This window comes from Amia ocellicauda, chromosome 8, assembly GCF_036373705.1.
Source record: "Amia ocellicauda isolate fAmiCal2 chromosome 8, fAmiCal2.hap1, whole genome shotgun sequence".
Classification (NCBI taxonomy): domain Eukaryota; kingdom Metazoa; phylum Chordata; class Actinopteri; order Amiiformes; family Amiidae; genus Amia; species Amia ocellicauda.
The window spans coordinates 11590849-11605331 of record NC_089857.1 but is presented as its reverse complement, the minus strand read 5'-3'; the positions used below and the strand labels follow the sequence as shown (position 1 = coordinate 11605331).

The 14483-nt window shown below is 41.4% G+C and overlaps 1 protein-coding gene across 7 annotated transcripts; it reads left to right on the top strand.

The window, feature by feature from the left end:
* The first annotated feature begins 3865 nt into the window (after positions 1–3865).
* On the top strand, positions 3866–13115 carry pias2 (protein inhibitor of activated STAT, 2). Of its 7 annotated transcripts, none has more exons than XM_066712034.1 (15): positions 3868–3933; positions 4567–4654; positions 5764–5996; positions 6386–6470; positions 6825–6875; positions 7327–7417; positions 7946–8080; positions 8383–8488; positions 8685–8758; positions 8881–9041; positions 9172–9326; positions 10000–10192; positions 11645–11784; positions 12137–12174; positions 12574–13115. In XM_066712034.1, exons 3-15 carry the CDS (start codon positions 5891–5893, stop codon positions 12763–12765), a joined length of 1527 nt encoding a protein of 508 aa, XP_066568131.1. In that variant the 5' UTR covers positions 3868–3933; positions 4567–4654; positions 5764–5890; the 3' UTR covers positions 12766–13115. The 7 variants fall into 7 exon arrangements, with proteins under 7 accessions (XP_066568132.1, XP_066568131.1, XP_066568130.1 ...); XM_066712033.1 differs by having other exon boundaries at positions 5528–5996; XM_066712035.1 differs by lacking the exon at positions 4567–4654 and having other exon boundaries at positions 3866–3933.
* Positions 13116–14483: the final 1368 nt, after the last annotated feature.

The window sequence follows — 14483 nt, the reverse complement described above, 5'->3', positions numbered from 1 at the left end:
ATGCTCCCATCCACAGAGCACGAGGGGTCACTGAATGGTTTGATGAGTATGAAAGTTATGTGAATCATATGCTATGGCCTTCACAGTCACCAGATCTCAACCCAAGAATGGTGTTCCTCCAGAGACTCATATCTGTGCCAAGAGCATTGAAGCTGTTCTGGCGGCTCCTGGTGCCCAACACCTTACTGAGACACTTTATGTTGGTTTTTCTTTTAATTTGTCACCCGTCTGTGTGTGTGTATATATATATATATATATATATATATACAGTGGGGGAAAAAAGTATTTGATCCCCTGCTGATTTTGTACGTTTGCCCACTGACAAAGAAATGATCAGTCTATAATTTTAATGGTAGGTGTATTTTAACAGTGAGAGACAGAATAACAACAAAAAAATCAAGAAAAATGCATTTCAAAAAAGTTATAAATTGATTCGCATGTTAATGAGGGAAATAAGTATTTGATCCCCTATCAATCAGCAAGATTTCTGGCTCCCAGGTGTCTTTTATACAGGTAACGAGCTGAGATTAGGAGCACTCTCTTAAAGGGACTCTCCTAATCTCAGCTCGTCACCTGTATAAAAGACACCTGTCCACAGAAGCAATCATTCAATCAGATTCCAAACTCTACACCATGGCCAAGACCAAAGAGCTGTCCAAGGATGTCAGGGACAAGATTGTAGACCTACACAAGGCTGGAATGGGCTACAAGACCATCGCCAAGCAGCTTGGTGAGAAGGTGACAACAGTTGGTGCGATTATTCGCAAATGGAAGAAACACAAGATAACTGTCAGTCTCCCTCGGTCTGGGGCTCCATGCAAGATCTCACCTCGTGGAGTTTCAATGATCATGAGAACGGTGAGGAATCAGCCCAGAACTACACGGGAGGATCTTGTTAATGATCTCAAGGCAGCTGGGACCATAGTCACCAAGAAAACAATTGGTAACACACTACGCCATGAAGGACTGAAATCCTGCAGTGCCCGCAAGGTCCCCCTGCTCAAGAAAGCACATGTACAGGCCTGTCTGAAGTTTGCCAATGAACATCTGAATGATTCAGAGGAGAACTGGGTGAAAGTGTTGTGGTCAGATGAGCCCAAAATCGAGCTCTTTGGCATCAACTCAACTCGCCGTGTTTGGATGCAGAGGAATGACCCCAAGAACACCATCCCCACCGTCAAACATGGAGGTGGAAACATTATGCTTTGGGGGTGTTTTTCTGCTAAGGGGACAGGACAACTGCACCGCATCAAAGGGACGATGGACGGGGCCATGTACCGTCAAATCTTGGGTGAGAACCTCCTTCCTTCAGCCAGGGCATTGAAAATGGGTCGTGGATGGGTATTCCAGCATGACAATGACCCAAAACACACAGCCAAGGCAACAAAGGAGTGGCTCAAGAAGAAGCACATTGAGGTCCTGGAGTGGCCTAGCCAGTCTCCAGACCTTAATCCCATAGAAAATCTGTGGACGGAGCTGAAGGTTCGAGTTGCCAAACGTCAGCCTCGAAACCTTAATGACTTGGAGAGGATCTGCAAAGAGGAGTGGGACAAAATCCCTCCTGAGATGTGTGCAAACCTGGTGGCCAACTACAAGAAACGTCTGACCTCTGTGATTCCCAACAAGGGTTTTGCCAACAAGTACTAAGTCGAAGGGGTCAAATACTTATTTCCCTCATTAACATGCAAATCAATTTATAACTTTTTTGAAATGCGTTTTTCTGGATTTCTTTGTTGTTATTCTGTCTCTCACTGTTAAACTACATCTACCATTAAAATTATAGACTGATCATTTCTTTGTCAGTGGGCAAACGTACAAAATCAGCAGGGGATCAAATATTTTTTTCCCTCACTGTGTGTGTGTGTGTGTGTGTATATATATATATATATTTAGAGTTAGTGTTTGCTTGGAGATCATGTGACTGCTTTGATGAAAGTAACTAAGTAACTTGTACTCTGAGTACTTTTTACGAGCTACTTTTTACTTTTACTTGAGTTGTTTTTTATACCATTACTTTTACTTCTACTTGAGCAGGATTTTTCAGTACTATTTCCACCTCTGTATATATAATACCTATTTAAAGCAAGAACTGCCATCCTTTTGGTTTTGACACTAGGATTTGCAAAAGACGGTGAAGCATTTCTCTCTCAAATATGATAGTGAAGCTTCTGAGAGGGACAAGGTATAAAACTTATTTTTACTCTTTGATAAAGGTAACACTGGCCAAAGGGTCAGAAATATCTCGTTTAAATGAATGCGTGTACAGGGGTATTTTCATTGAGTGTTGCACATTCTTAGGAGTTATGTTACCAAATGATGGGGCCAATACATTGGTCTTTAAGCTTCAGTAAATACAATTAACATGTGACAGCCCCATCTTGTGGCAGTAGAGAGTACAGCAAAAGCCTAATCAGCTTGATCAGTATTGTGAGAGGAAATACAACAGTATAAAGATCTGACTTGATTGAAATTGTGCAAATAAGATAGTTCTGGTCTTAATTTCCACTTGTAACAATAGAAGAAAGGGGCATTATGTATGTTTGTGTTTTATAATTGCATGTGGCGGCTATGTCCTATTCCCAGTTCTTGGTGATGGACTGCCTTCATTGTTAACAGTATTATACTGTGTGTATCGACTGTGCCTGGGGCTGTTCCCAATTATAAATAAAGGAATTCAACTGTACCTCTCCTTGAACTAATCTCTAATTGAACTGTTTGTGTGGAAATTTTGTATAGGGCTTGGAATAAAGGGTCCACCTCTCCTACTGATATAAAGGGGTGGCATGGTTGTCACGTTATCTATTTAAATTGAACATGTCTTAAACCTAACAGTATTAGTAAATGGTTTCTCTAGCAACAATATCTATCACTGATGTGGAGAGACCAAAACCGGAAGTAGATTAAAACCGGAAATACGTAGGTTATAAGCCTTTATAGAGCGCCCTCTGTCTGTCCGGATACAGTATTTGATTTCAGTGGAGGTGACTAGAACAATAAAACCTATGAACAACCTATGAGGTATATTTGTGTATATATATATATATATATATATATATATATATATATATATAATGACATATCCAGTGAATTCGTACGTTTAACAAACGCAGCTCAAAAAGCAGTTTTCAATGGCCAAGGTGGCCAATATCACCCCTTCACATTTAGTGTAACATTTTACCACATCAAGCAAACCAGCTGGGGTCTGGTCTTCGTATGTGGTTGAATCTGTATGAATTTAATATTTAATCTGTAAGAATGATTTATTGATGAAAAGCTTGCTTTATAAACATCGCTCCCACTAGTACAGGGGTTCCCAAAGTGCGGCCCGGGGGTCAGATGCGGCCCTTGAGGATGTTTGGTGCGGCCCCCCAAAGCCGACCTTCAACCACCCCTTTTCTGAAGCTTTTCTATATTTGTACACTTTATGGCAATTTTATGTAACAAATTGCACATGTAAATTGGGGGGAAATAATAAAACAACAATTCAAGTTAATAAATGGTCCCTAACAGAAATGTATAGGAAATAAAATAGGTGATTCATTTTCATTCATTTTCATTCATTTCCCATGCAGCCTAATTGGCCCTCCATCACCAGACATTGGGAAGCCCGGCACTAGCACAGCTGGCTGAGCTTTAACCTCGCTTCGGAGACGGAAAATCCCGAGTTTATGCCAAGTTATCCCGAAATGTAGCCGGCTAACGTACTTATCCCCGTACTTCTGCGCAGATGTGCGCGGCTGCACCAATAGGGTCGCTGAAGTCGTGCAGATGTGCGCAGCTCTGCGGTCCTCTTCGCAGGCAGCGCGGCCGCTGTGTCGTATCTGCGGTGCGCTGTTGCGGCGAGGCTGAAGCCCACCCATGTCACGTGTGCGGTGCCGCGCCGCGGTGCAGGATGGTCGCAGCAAGAAAATGGCGGATTTTGAGGAGCTAAGGGTAGGAGAAAGTATTACATTAATTCCGCGTTACAGACAACAGCATCGTAGCATAGCCGTATCATACAGAGCTGCTTTGACATATACCTTTTGAAATCATATATTCCGAATTTGCCTTTTAAATGGAGTTCTGGAAGTTCACACATGGATCTCCGCCTGAGTGTTTTGGGTCGAAGTGATGGTTATATTTGGGGTCTCGTTAAGCATTTATTTAGGCCTGTTGACTGTAAACTTTTTAAAATGTGTTTGCCTTCGCCTTACGCGACTGCGTTCAATTATGTATTCTGTTCATAATATATTGCTTACACTTTTGTCAGGTGTCGTGAAGGATTTGTGTGCGTCTCTTCATCCTAACACTTGTCGGTCTGACTTAGTTATTGCAATAGCAGACTGCGCAAGGTGCAGAAATCATGTCGACATTTGAGACCAACCATTTTATAATATGAGCAAGACGCATTTTTGGAGCACCGTGCGCCTGCATATGGCGCTTTGTTCCAACTGTAACTGTTGCCATTTGGATAATATATTCGTGTATTAAAGTATGTGTCCCGACATGCACCAGCGCGTGTGTTGTTTGCCTCCTGTTTCTTTTTTCCCTTTTTAATGGGTTTTGGAATTATTCTTAACATTTTAGATGCTATACGATCACATTTGTTAAGGAAATGTACAGGAAAAAAGGATTAACAAGTAAGAACAATCAAGCATGGACCATATAATGAAGGGTCAGTCGGGGTTTTCTTACTTTCTTTCTGTGGGGTTTCAAATTTGGGATTGTATGGGAGGGACGTGGCTTCAAACCACATTTATGGGGGAGACATTGTGATGACTAGCTGTGCATTTGTATACCTCTAATCCCCGTTGTTTAGGCTAGACAGGGCTGCTCCCATCATGGATACACAGACATATCTGGGGTGGTGGGGTATACATCCATCTCCCCTGCCCGGGCTGTTTCCCGAAGTCCCGGTTAACACCTTGAAAAACGGTGTATAAAACAACACTTTGCTGTTCTTAAGGAGTAAATGTGCATTGTGTTTTTGTCATTGTTCCCCTTATTGTGAAGGGTAACATCTGTTGCTGTTTAGATGTTAGATGACATCTCTACAATAAAATAAGTCTTTAGGCCATTCATTTGTACACATGTTTTAAAGGCCGATTGAGGCATAAAGAGACCCAGCTGTACCAGTAGGAGGTATTTTCCTTCTTTGTGTTTCCAGTGTTGAACAGCTCCAGTCCTTGAGGGGGTGGGGTTACTGGTTGCATAGGGGTTCTCACATGTTAAATTGGAAAGACTGGTTTAGACAATAGAAAATTATATGAAATTACACAGTATATTGGCCTCCACAATTATGAATACACTCCATTAAAAATAAACGATGGTGCATTTTATCTTAAATGTTGTTTTTCATGTATCCCAATATGTGTGTTTATAGATTTATATTAAAATACAATACAAGAACCAGAATTGTTCAGCACTGTTTTGCCTGTAAAATGATCTTCCTACAAAAAAAGAAAAGTGTGTGATTTAGCTGTCTCTTTGTAGTTGTCCTTAAATACACAAATCAGTCCAATGTTAATGTTTGTGTTTATTTTTTCAGAATATGGTATCAAGTTTTCGAGTGTCAGAGCTTCAGGTATTATTGGGCTTTGCAGGACGTAACAAGAGTGGCCGCAAGCATGAACTCCTGTTGAGGGCCTTGCACCTGCTTAAGAGTGGGTGCAGTCCAGCGGTTCAGATCAAAATTAAGGAACTCTATAGACGGCGCTATCCCAGGACGATCGAAAGTCTTCCCGACTTGTCTGCTCTGAAGTCCTCTGTCTTTTCCCTGGACAGTAACTCTTCCGTTGTGGATTCGGACTTGGCAGTAGCCGCTGCGCACTCTCACGGGCCGAGCTCGGTGCCCCCACTTTCTCCAACGCACAGTGCAGTGCTGCTGCACGAAACAAAGCCGAGGATAGACATGCAGCAGCCAGTGCCGCCCATCCCCCCTGTGCACCCCGATGTCGAGATGAAGAGCTTGCCGTTTTATGATGTGCTGGATGTGCTGATCAAGCCCTCGAGCTTGGGTAAGCATCCGTGTAAACAGGTAGCCAACACGCCTATGCCGAAATGGTTACTGGCAACAAGTAACAAAACACCTCCTTGAGTTATGGTGGAAGATAGTGTATTATCTTATTGGAATGTGACTTCTATGCAGTTAGCCACCTTTTAAGCCTATATTGTTGCCAGTAATTGCTCCTCTGCCCTCACATCTGACTTTTGACTTGATGTGGAGGTACTGGATCAGCTGACAGGTTTGCACCCAGCCAGGTCAGGGCACCGGTTGATTTAAATTCTCATTTCTCATTAATACCCTTAACTGATCTATGGTAAATTCCTCCTATGTTTTCACAAGTGTTAAGTTTAAATCAATCAGCTTGGTGCTGAGGAGGACTCTCGTCAATTCTCATTTCAGGCGCAAGCAACATTCAGCGTTTCCAGGAGAAGTATTTCATCTTTGCTCTCACCCCGCAGCAAGTACGGGAAGTATGCATTTCCAGGTAAAACTCACATCTCCTTGCCCCTTTTATACGTCACTATGCAGGCATTTTGTCATAAAATCATCAACATGATGTCCGTAGTATTTTAAGTATGTGTTGATGTAACTGAGCAGATGTGCAGGTGTTACAGAGCCCGTGTCCATTTCCTTCAGGGTTTCTACCATAGTAACACGAGTTTGTGTTAGTGACATTAGTTAGTGATTTGTTTTTTAAATTAGTGGCAGTAATATTCATATTATGTATGTCTTCAAGAAACTGTATCATCATTTCATTGTTTTTAATTTATTTTTAACTGAATCCTGAAAACATGGTGTTTGGAAGCTGATTGTGTGTCTTATTGTATGTGTTGCTCAGGGACTTTTTTCCTGGTGGCAGAAGAGACTACATGGTTCAAATTCAGCTGAGGTATGTTACTGCGGGGAATATCCCTTTACACTCCACCAAATCATCTGTCTTATATCTGTAATGTATGCAGCAATTCGTTGTGAGTTATGATATTTGACAAACATTTTTATTTATTTTTTTACGTCAAACCAAGATAAATTTGCATTTTGTCTCAGTATCTAAAGCAGAAATTAGTAGGAGTATTTTGCTCCTGATTTTACAGCAGGTTAATGCAAGCAGTGAAAGTCTGACACGCTTTGACAAAGCTGGATGTGGGTATTGAGACCATTTCCTATGGCCACTATAATTTTATTCCATGAAAATTGAAAATTCTGAATTTGGTACCAGCTAAGGAGGAGTTCCTGTTCTGTCCAATCATTTAATTTTGTATACAGTTTAAGAAGTTGACTAACTGTATTTTCAAGCATTTTACAATTTTAGACATGTAACATCCTATACCTTTTGGCCACAGGTTTTGCCTTGCAGAGACAAGCTGCCCTCAAGAAGACAACTTCCCTAACAGTCTGTGCATTAAAGTGAATGGAAAGGTTTTCCAGCTGCCGGTATGATGAAGTATTTATATATTATATATGTATAACTGTTTTATTTTGAGTCTTTGTTGGTTTATGCAGTGGGGATCTAAATACTAATTCAGGAATGTATTCTCCAAAATATTTCTGTAGTAGCATCTCCCCTCCTATACCGAGGGTCAGGGAGAGAGTGATGCCCCAAAGTGGCACAGTGGGACGTTCCTTTCTGGGCGACCCTTGTTAATGCTGTCGACCTGTAACACTGCACACGGCCCCCGCGCATAGTTATGCATAGGAAATATCTGAGGCAGAACTTACGAGCATCTGAACAGTACAGAGTGAGCATAGGAATCATTTATTTGTCACACAGCTACTGATACATATATGTTAATGTATCTGTCTGTACACAAAAGATCGAGCATTTGAAATTAAAGTGTTCTAGATGTTTCTGAACAATGCAGACATCATTCCTTGCTTAATATGCCTCATGTGTCACCACATCCGTGCTCGGGCGTTTTTCTCCTTTGACGTGTTTCTTAATTGAACTTGCTTTTGTCATAGGGATATCCCCCACCCCCTAAAAATGGTGTGGAACAGAAAAGGCCAGGGCGTCCCTTAAATATTACATCATCCGTTAGATTGTCGTCCGCTGTGCCCAATCAGATTTCAGTTACATGGGCTCCTGAGATTGGCAAGGTAAGGCACTCTTTGAATGTGTGAAGATATAGAAATAGTTTTGAAGTGGTCTTATAGTTAATTATGGGACTGGGCAGGTTGGGAAATCACATGAGTGTGTTTTGTAGTAATAAATAAAAAAAAAAAAAAAAAAAAGATTATTAACTGATACATGCTCTTGCAAAATAAGGTGCCCAACCCTGCATGCACTTATCCTCCTTCATAACCAACCAGTCTTAAATATTTTTAAAAAGCAATGTATATAAACACATCTATACCATTTTTGTTTTTACGTGAAATTCTTGTTGGTGGATGTTTTGCAGACATACTCGATGTCAGTGTACCTCGTCAGGCAGCTCACCTCTTCCTTGCTGCTACAGAGGCTCAAGATGAAGGGCATCCGAAACCCAGACCACTCTCGAGCCCTGAGTACGTTCCATTCCTCACCTTGGAATCAGTTTCCAATCCTCGACAAATAAAACAGTTATATTACATAAAAATTCTAGATATATTGGAGTGATGTTTCTTATCTGATTGGGAAGTCCGTGATTTCAAAACTAGAGAAATGCATTATACAAGTTTTTTTTTTCCTCTGTGCATTAATTTGTTTTTCTTTTCTGCGCAGTAAAAGAAAAGCTAACTGCAGATCCTGACAGTGAAATCGCCACTACCAGCTTAAGAGTGTCGCTCATGTGCCCAGTAAGTCTTCTATTAAATAAGTAATGACGTTTACACTGCCATAACAAATGAATGAATCCTTTCTGAATGGATTATCGTGTCTAAGCCTTGGGGTGTGGATGTTGTTTTCTTCTCCTCTCCAGCTTGGTAAAATGCGGCTGACGGTCCCTTGCCGTGCAGTCACCTGCTCCCATCTACAGTGCTTTGATGCTGCTCTTTACCTGCAGATGAATGAAAAAAAGCCAACCTGGATTTGTCCTGTGTGTGACAAGAAAGCTGCTTATGAAAGTCTAATCATTGATGGGTGAGTGGTCCAGTGTGTGTCTGGAAGATGCATGCAGGAGATTACTTCCCTCTAGTCTTGAGAAGTAATCCTTGTCTTCACGTCTTTTGAAGGGTGCTGCCTTCTTATGCTGATTTATGTGTCTGCATAGATGCATTTTATTTAATTTCAGCCTGTTCATGGAAATCCTGAATGATTGCTCAGATGTGGATGAAATCAAATTCCAGGAAGACGGGAGCTGGTGTCCAATGAGGCCAAAGAAGGAAGCACTGAAGTTGTCAGCCCAGTGTAGCACAAAGATTGAAAGTATGCTTTTAAAATGTAGTATAGCGCCCTTTACAACTAGTTGCCTTGTAAATAAGATGGTTTCAGTTATGTGTTGTGCACAAGTCACGAGTGTGATTGTCATTGTCATTGTCCTTTAATTCCAGCCTGTGACCGTTAGATATTCCCCTCTAGAGAGGAGAGCTCCCACGGTCATGGAAAAACCTAGAAAGTCAGGAAAAAAAACATTATCCTGGAAAGTCATGGAAAAGTCATGGCAAATGGAACCCTGAGTTGAGTGGGAACCCTGATCGAGGAGTGGTGGCTGTGCTGCCTGACTCCACTCTGAAAGGCCAGTTCCACGGGCCTGCCCTCACTGACAGTGCTTCATTTCACTGTCCAGCCACAGTCAGCATGACAAATTGTGTGTGTGTGTGCTTGCATTCCCCTTGAAAGCCTAACTCCCAAGGATTTTTTTGTTTTTGTTTTTTTTACCACTGGTGATTTTCACAAACGTTTACCTTATTTGAGTATGCTTAGTTTGAAGTGTGCTTGTCTATGGGAGAATACGCAATCTGTGCTTGTGAAGTCCCCAGCGCAGGAGATGCTGGGGCCTAAGCTGGGGTTCAGTGAGCTGCAGTGTATCCAGAGCGTACGTGGCCGTGCCGGTGTGCCTGGGGACACGTGCCGATGCCTCTCCTTCTGTCGCCTGAAGGTTCTAGCCCCATCAACCTGCCTTGTGCTGTGATGCCCACCAGCGAGCCCAGCAGTCTGAAAAAGGCTGATATCATCGACCTCACGTTAGAGACCTCCTCTGAAGAGGAGGAGGAGGAGGAGGAGGAGGAGGACCCCCCGCTGAAGAAGCGCTGCCTGTACATGACAAAATCTGAGGAAACGCACGGGAAGGGGTAAGTCATATCAGGCCTTTTGACTGCCTTGGTCTGTTCTCACACTAGAATGCTGTGTGATGTATACTACTGTGGATTTTGTAGTGTGTGTATCTATCTATCTATCTATCTATCTATATATCTATATATATCTATATATATATATATATATATATATATAGCTTCCACTAGAGGGCAGTAAGTAAAAATGGTTTAAAAAAAAAAAAAAAAAAAAAGTCAAGGTTCATTCTCTGAATTACTCCTAGGAATCACGATAAAAGCTAGTTTAGGAGTAAACTACTTTACTCCTCACTCAGGGTAGGAGGTAGAAGTCAGTCATAAAGTATCTTACACCCACTTTTTGCTGGGGGAAGGATCCAATCCTAGGAATAACTTTTAGCAAATTTTAGGTTAGATTACGTCTCTCTGTGACGTATTTTTTTCATTTTGGGGGTAGGGGGACACAAAACATCAAAATAATAAGAATTTCCCCCTCATTCCTTCATTTCAAGGACGTTAAGGTGCTACATGGAATTAAAATGCTAGATTAATTTCACATTCATAATCACAATCATAAAATATACAGTAAACATCTTAAAATTGAACACTATATTGTTACATTGTACACCGGAAATTGTCCCCACGTGAAAACACTGGGCTATATTCATGAAGAGTTTTACACCGATTCGCTATTTCAGATACTTTTTCTGTATTGAATAAAATACAAATTAAAGTTAGTATGTATTCGTTATGAATATGCTTTGTATGAGTGGATTTCATTCATTTTCTGGGCTATTTTTTTACTTCATGTTAAAAATAGTCAGATATAGAATTGGTGTAATGTAAAACCCTTAATGAATAAAGGAAAATGTATTAATTGATTAGGCTATTGATTTATATAGGCATATTCACTGATTACTTGCTTTGGGGGTATTTGCCATGCAGTGGTGGGGAAATCAATAAACTGTTGGATGATTGTGGGTGCTGTTAATGCCAGTATGGTTTGATGGAAAATTGTGCTTATTGAAGGCTGTGGTGATGGTCCCAAATCATCACTGCAACATTGTTGCATTTTCCTTGTGTCCAGACACCGCAACATTGTCACCACCTTTATCTCTGCTGACAGTGGTGGAAGAAACTGCATTTCTGACTTGTGCAGTAATCTTCTTCATCAAACTGCTGTAACACCTTTCCTTTCACTGAAGGTGCGCCCAGTCGTCTTCTCATTGCTGCCGTCTCCCAACTCCTAACAAGTTAGGGGACCCTGTGAGGTCTCCTAAATATTGGTCGAGTTAGGATTACTTTGAATTCTAAAGAATCTTTATAAATAGCCTTTACTCCCAAAAGTAAAAGTAGGAGCAGATTGACGTCATTCTCAGATTTCAGGAATTTAAGACCGATTTATCACGCTCAGACACATTATGAATACGGGCCCTGGTCCCCTTTTTAACCCTGTTTTGTTTTTCTTCACAGCGTCTTAACTTATCAGCCATCTAGTGTGCGAGTGCCAAATGTCCAGACTGTAGACACGTCTTACCTGTCCTCATCAATCGCTGACTATGCAGTTCCGTTCCACCACCCAACCCTGTCTACAATTCCTGCAGACATGCAAAGTAAGATGTCCATTTCTCTATTAAGACGAGTAGCATCCTTTCCCTGCTTTAGTGGGGTTTTGTACTCATTACCTGTTGTTCTCAATAGTTTTTTTCTTTTAAATCTGTTCATTTTTATTACTGTAAATTATGAATTTGTTTTTAATTAGTAGTCAAACAATAACTGCTAAGGATCAATCAATATAGGCATACCTAATACATGGAAGGCTCAATAAAATGCTCTGAATTGAAACATTTTCCATTACAAACATTTTCACAAATGTTAAAAATTGAATGATTTTCTTTATTTGATTCTTAACTCTATTTTTCTTGCTTTTTGATACACATAAAATAGTGCCATTTTATTTTTTAGGTCTCGATTTGTTCTCACTGATTCAAGGAGATGCTCAGGTATGTTATTTTTCTTAATTTTTTTTCCAACTTTACACTTTTTTGGCCTAGTTTGGCCTCACTCGCATTTCAATCCAGCTACAAGCAAAAAAAAGACAGCAGGAGTTATTGCAAGGTAATAATTAACGGTCTCAGCCGCAGGCTTCACTCACGTGATGTAGATGATTATAACGATTAACTGTCTGCACTCAAGCCCGTTTGAGCATCACTAAGAACCTCCAGGTTTCCACCCGCTTCCTATTAGAGCTCAAAAACACATTTCACCCGCTTGTCAAGAGAAATGCCGCCCCACCAATGTTTGAAAACAGAGGAGCAGAGTTAGCCTGAAATGCCGACTCATTTGACTTTCACAGCCGTTGGTTTGCGTGTATGTAAGGCGCTCTTGTTTCTGTTGCCCAGCAGTATCGCGCCCCCATGTTCTTGGACACTCTTCCCAGTACCTTACAGACGGCCGCAGCGACGGGGAGCCTCATCTCCACCTCGGGCCACTATGAAAGCAGCAGCCACAGCACCACTGTGAGCAGGACCGAAACCGGCGTTATTACAGGGGGTGGAGGGACCAGCATTCCAGATATAATTTCCTTGGATTGAAAAACAGACATAAAACGTGAGAGACTGCAACATACCGAACTTACCCTATTGGAAGCCATTAAATACGTAATAATTTCCTGCAGGGTTTTTTTTTTTTTTTTTTAATGATTATTGTTATTTTGAATTCTACACATTGCCTTTGAATCAGTGAAGTGGAATTGGTAAAACACAAGTGGGCAACCACAGATGTGTAACTTTTGTTTCGAAGGCTATTCACTCCGAGTGGATTGTGCAAAGTGGTCAGAGGCAGCTCGACTTTGTAATACTCCTTAATTAATGCGCTTCAATTACTTTTCCTATGTCCAGATTTGAAACTGTTACATATAGCAATAAAACAAGCCTTCCATACATGTACTGCAGGTGTTGATTTTATCTAGAACACACGGATGTCTGTTCTCATTTGATTTATTACCTGCGTAACACAGTAGTGAGTTACACACAAGTTCACTCTGACAGGCGCAAGGAACCAAGTTAAGGAACCAGCTCCATTGAGATCACTCACGCTTTTCCTCTCCTCTCTTCACAAAATGCCATCTTCAGTTTTTGTCATCTGATTTCAAAAGCACAGTGGCAATGGGCCATATTTTCATGAAACTCAGCTGCTAAAGGTAATCGTGTTGTGTGTGTTAACAAGACTGGTGAAGTAAAGGCCTGACCCCAGGCTGTGCACCCCCTCGTCTGTGTAAAATGCCTGTATTGATCTTTAAGCACTTGAAAAAGGTACGTTGCCAGATCCGAGGATTCAATACTGTATTGTGGTTATGTATTGTATGCATTTTCTATATTTTGTATGTTTAGGTAAGAATTTACTGGCACAACTTGAAGAAGGTGCATATACAATATCACAAGATTTTTTGTTTCTGTTGCACTACAATTTAGAAGGTATCGTCTGAAATGTTTTTTATTAAAGTAAAAAACAGGGGACCTCTTCCACCTGGAGATCTGGTGAACTCAGAACTGAAGCAAGCAAGGACCTGTTTGGCACAACCCTCGTACTGATGTCTGAAGAAGAGTGCGGTGCACTTTAATAATAATCGGGAGCTTTGGCTGAACCCTAATAAGACTTTGGATGGAGTGTCAAGTGTTTAGTTTTGGCTTGCACTCCCTTGGCTGAGTAAAGATGGCCGGGCCATGTGGACAAGACAGTGGAATCCCCCACTGGAATACCCAGGGACTTTGCTGCAGAGGTGGTGTGGGTGGGACTTGGCTCCGGCCCCTCTCGCAAAACTTGTAATTGGATTCAAAGGTGCTACAAAGGATTTAAACTCACTTCATTGTTGGAAAAAAACAGGTCTGCTGTTTTAACACAAACTTTTCAAAGTATTGGGAGCAGAATTAAGGAGAGCCAGTCTGTGAGACACCCAACACACTTAAAAACTCAATTGCCTTATGCAGAAATGATGTACTTCGGCAGGAAACCTCTGAGGAAACGCTTATGCGGTACTTGATGGAATTTGAGTCGGTGGGGAAACAAGTTACGCTGTTCCATCTGGACTGGGAAGCGCCCGCCCCTTTGGTGAGCGAGGGCCCTGCAGATTGACGTCACTATAATGTTGCAGAAGAGCAAAGCTGGTGAACTTGGTGTCGTGACCAAATAACATTGTGGAAGATGAATAAAATGTGTCCTGTTTACATTGGTGTGCTGCACTGTGTTGGAATCCATGTCCTGCCCCGTCCTCCTGTACAGGTAGTGTTCGGTACAGAAGCAGGTGGTGTGT

Coding starts and splice junctions, on each gene's coding strand:
- pias2 (XM_066712029.1), top strand. CDS start 3,910: ATGGCGGATTTTGAGGAGCTAAGG. Junction 3,934..5,527: donor CGGATTTTGAGGAGCTAAGG/GTAGGAGAAAGT, acceptor TTATTTTTTCAG/AATATGGTATCAAGTTTTCG. Junction 8,081..8,382: donor GGGCTCCTGAGATTGGCAAG/GTAAGGCACTCT, acceptor GATGTTTTGCAG/ACATACTCGATGTCAGTGTA.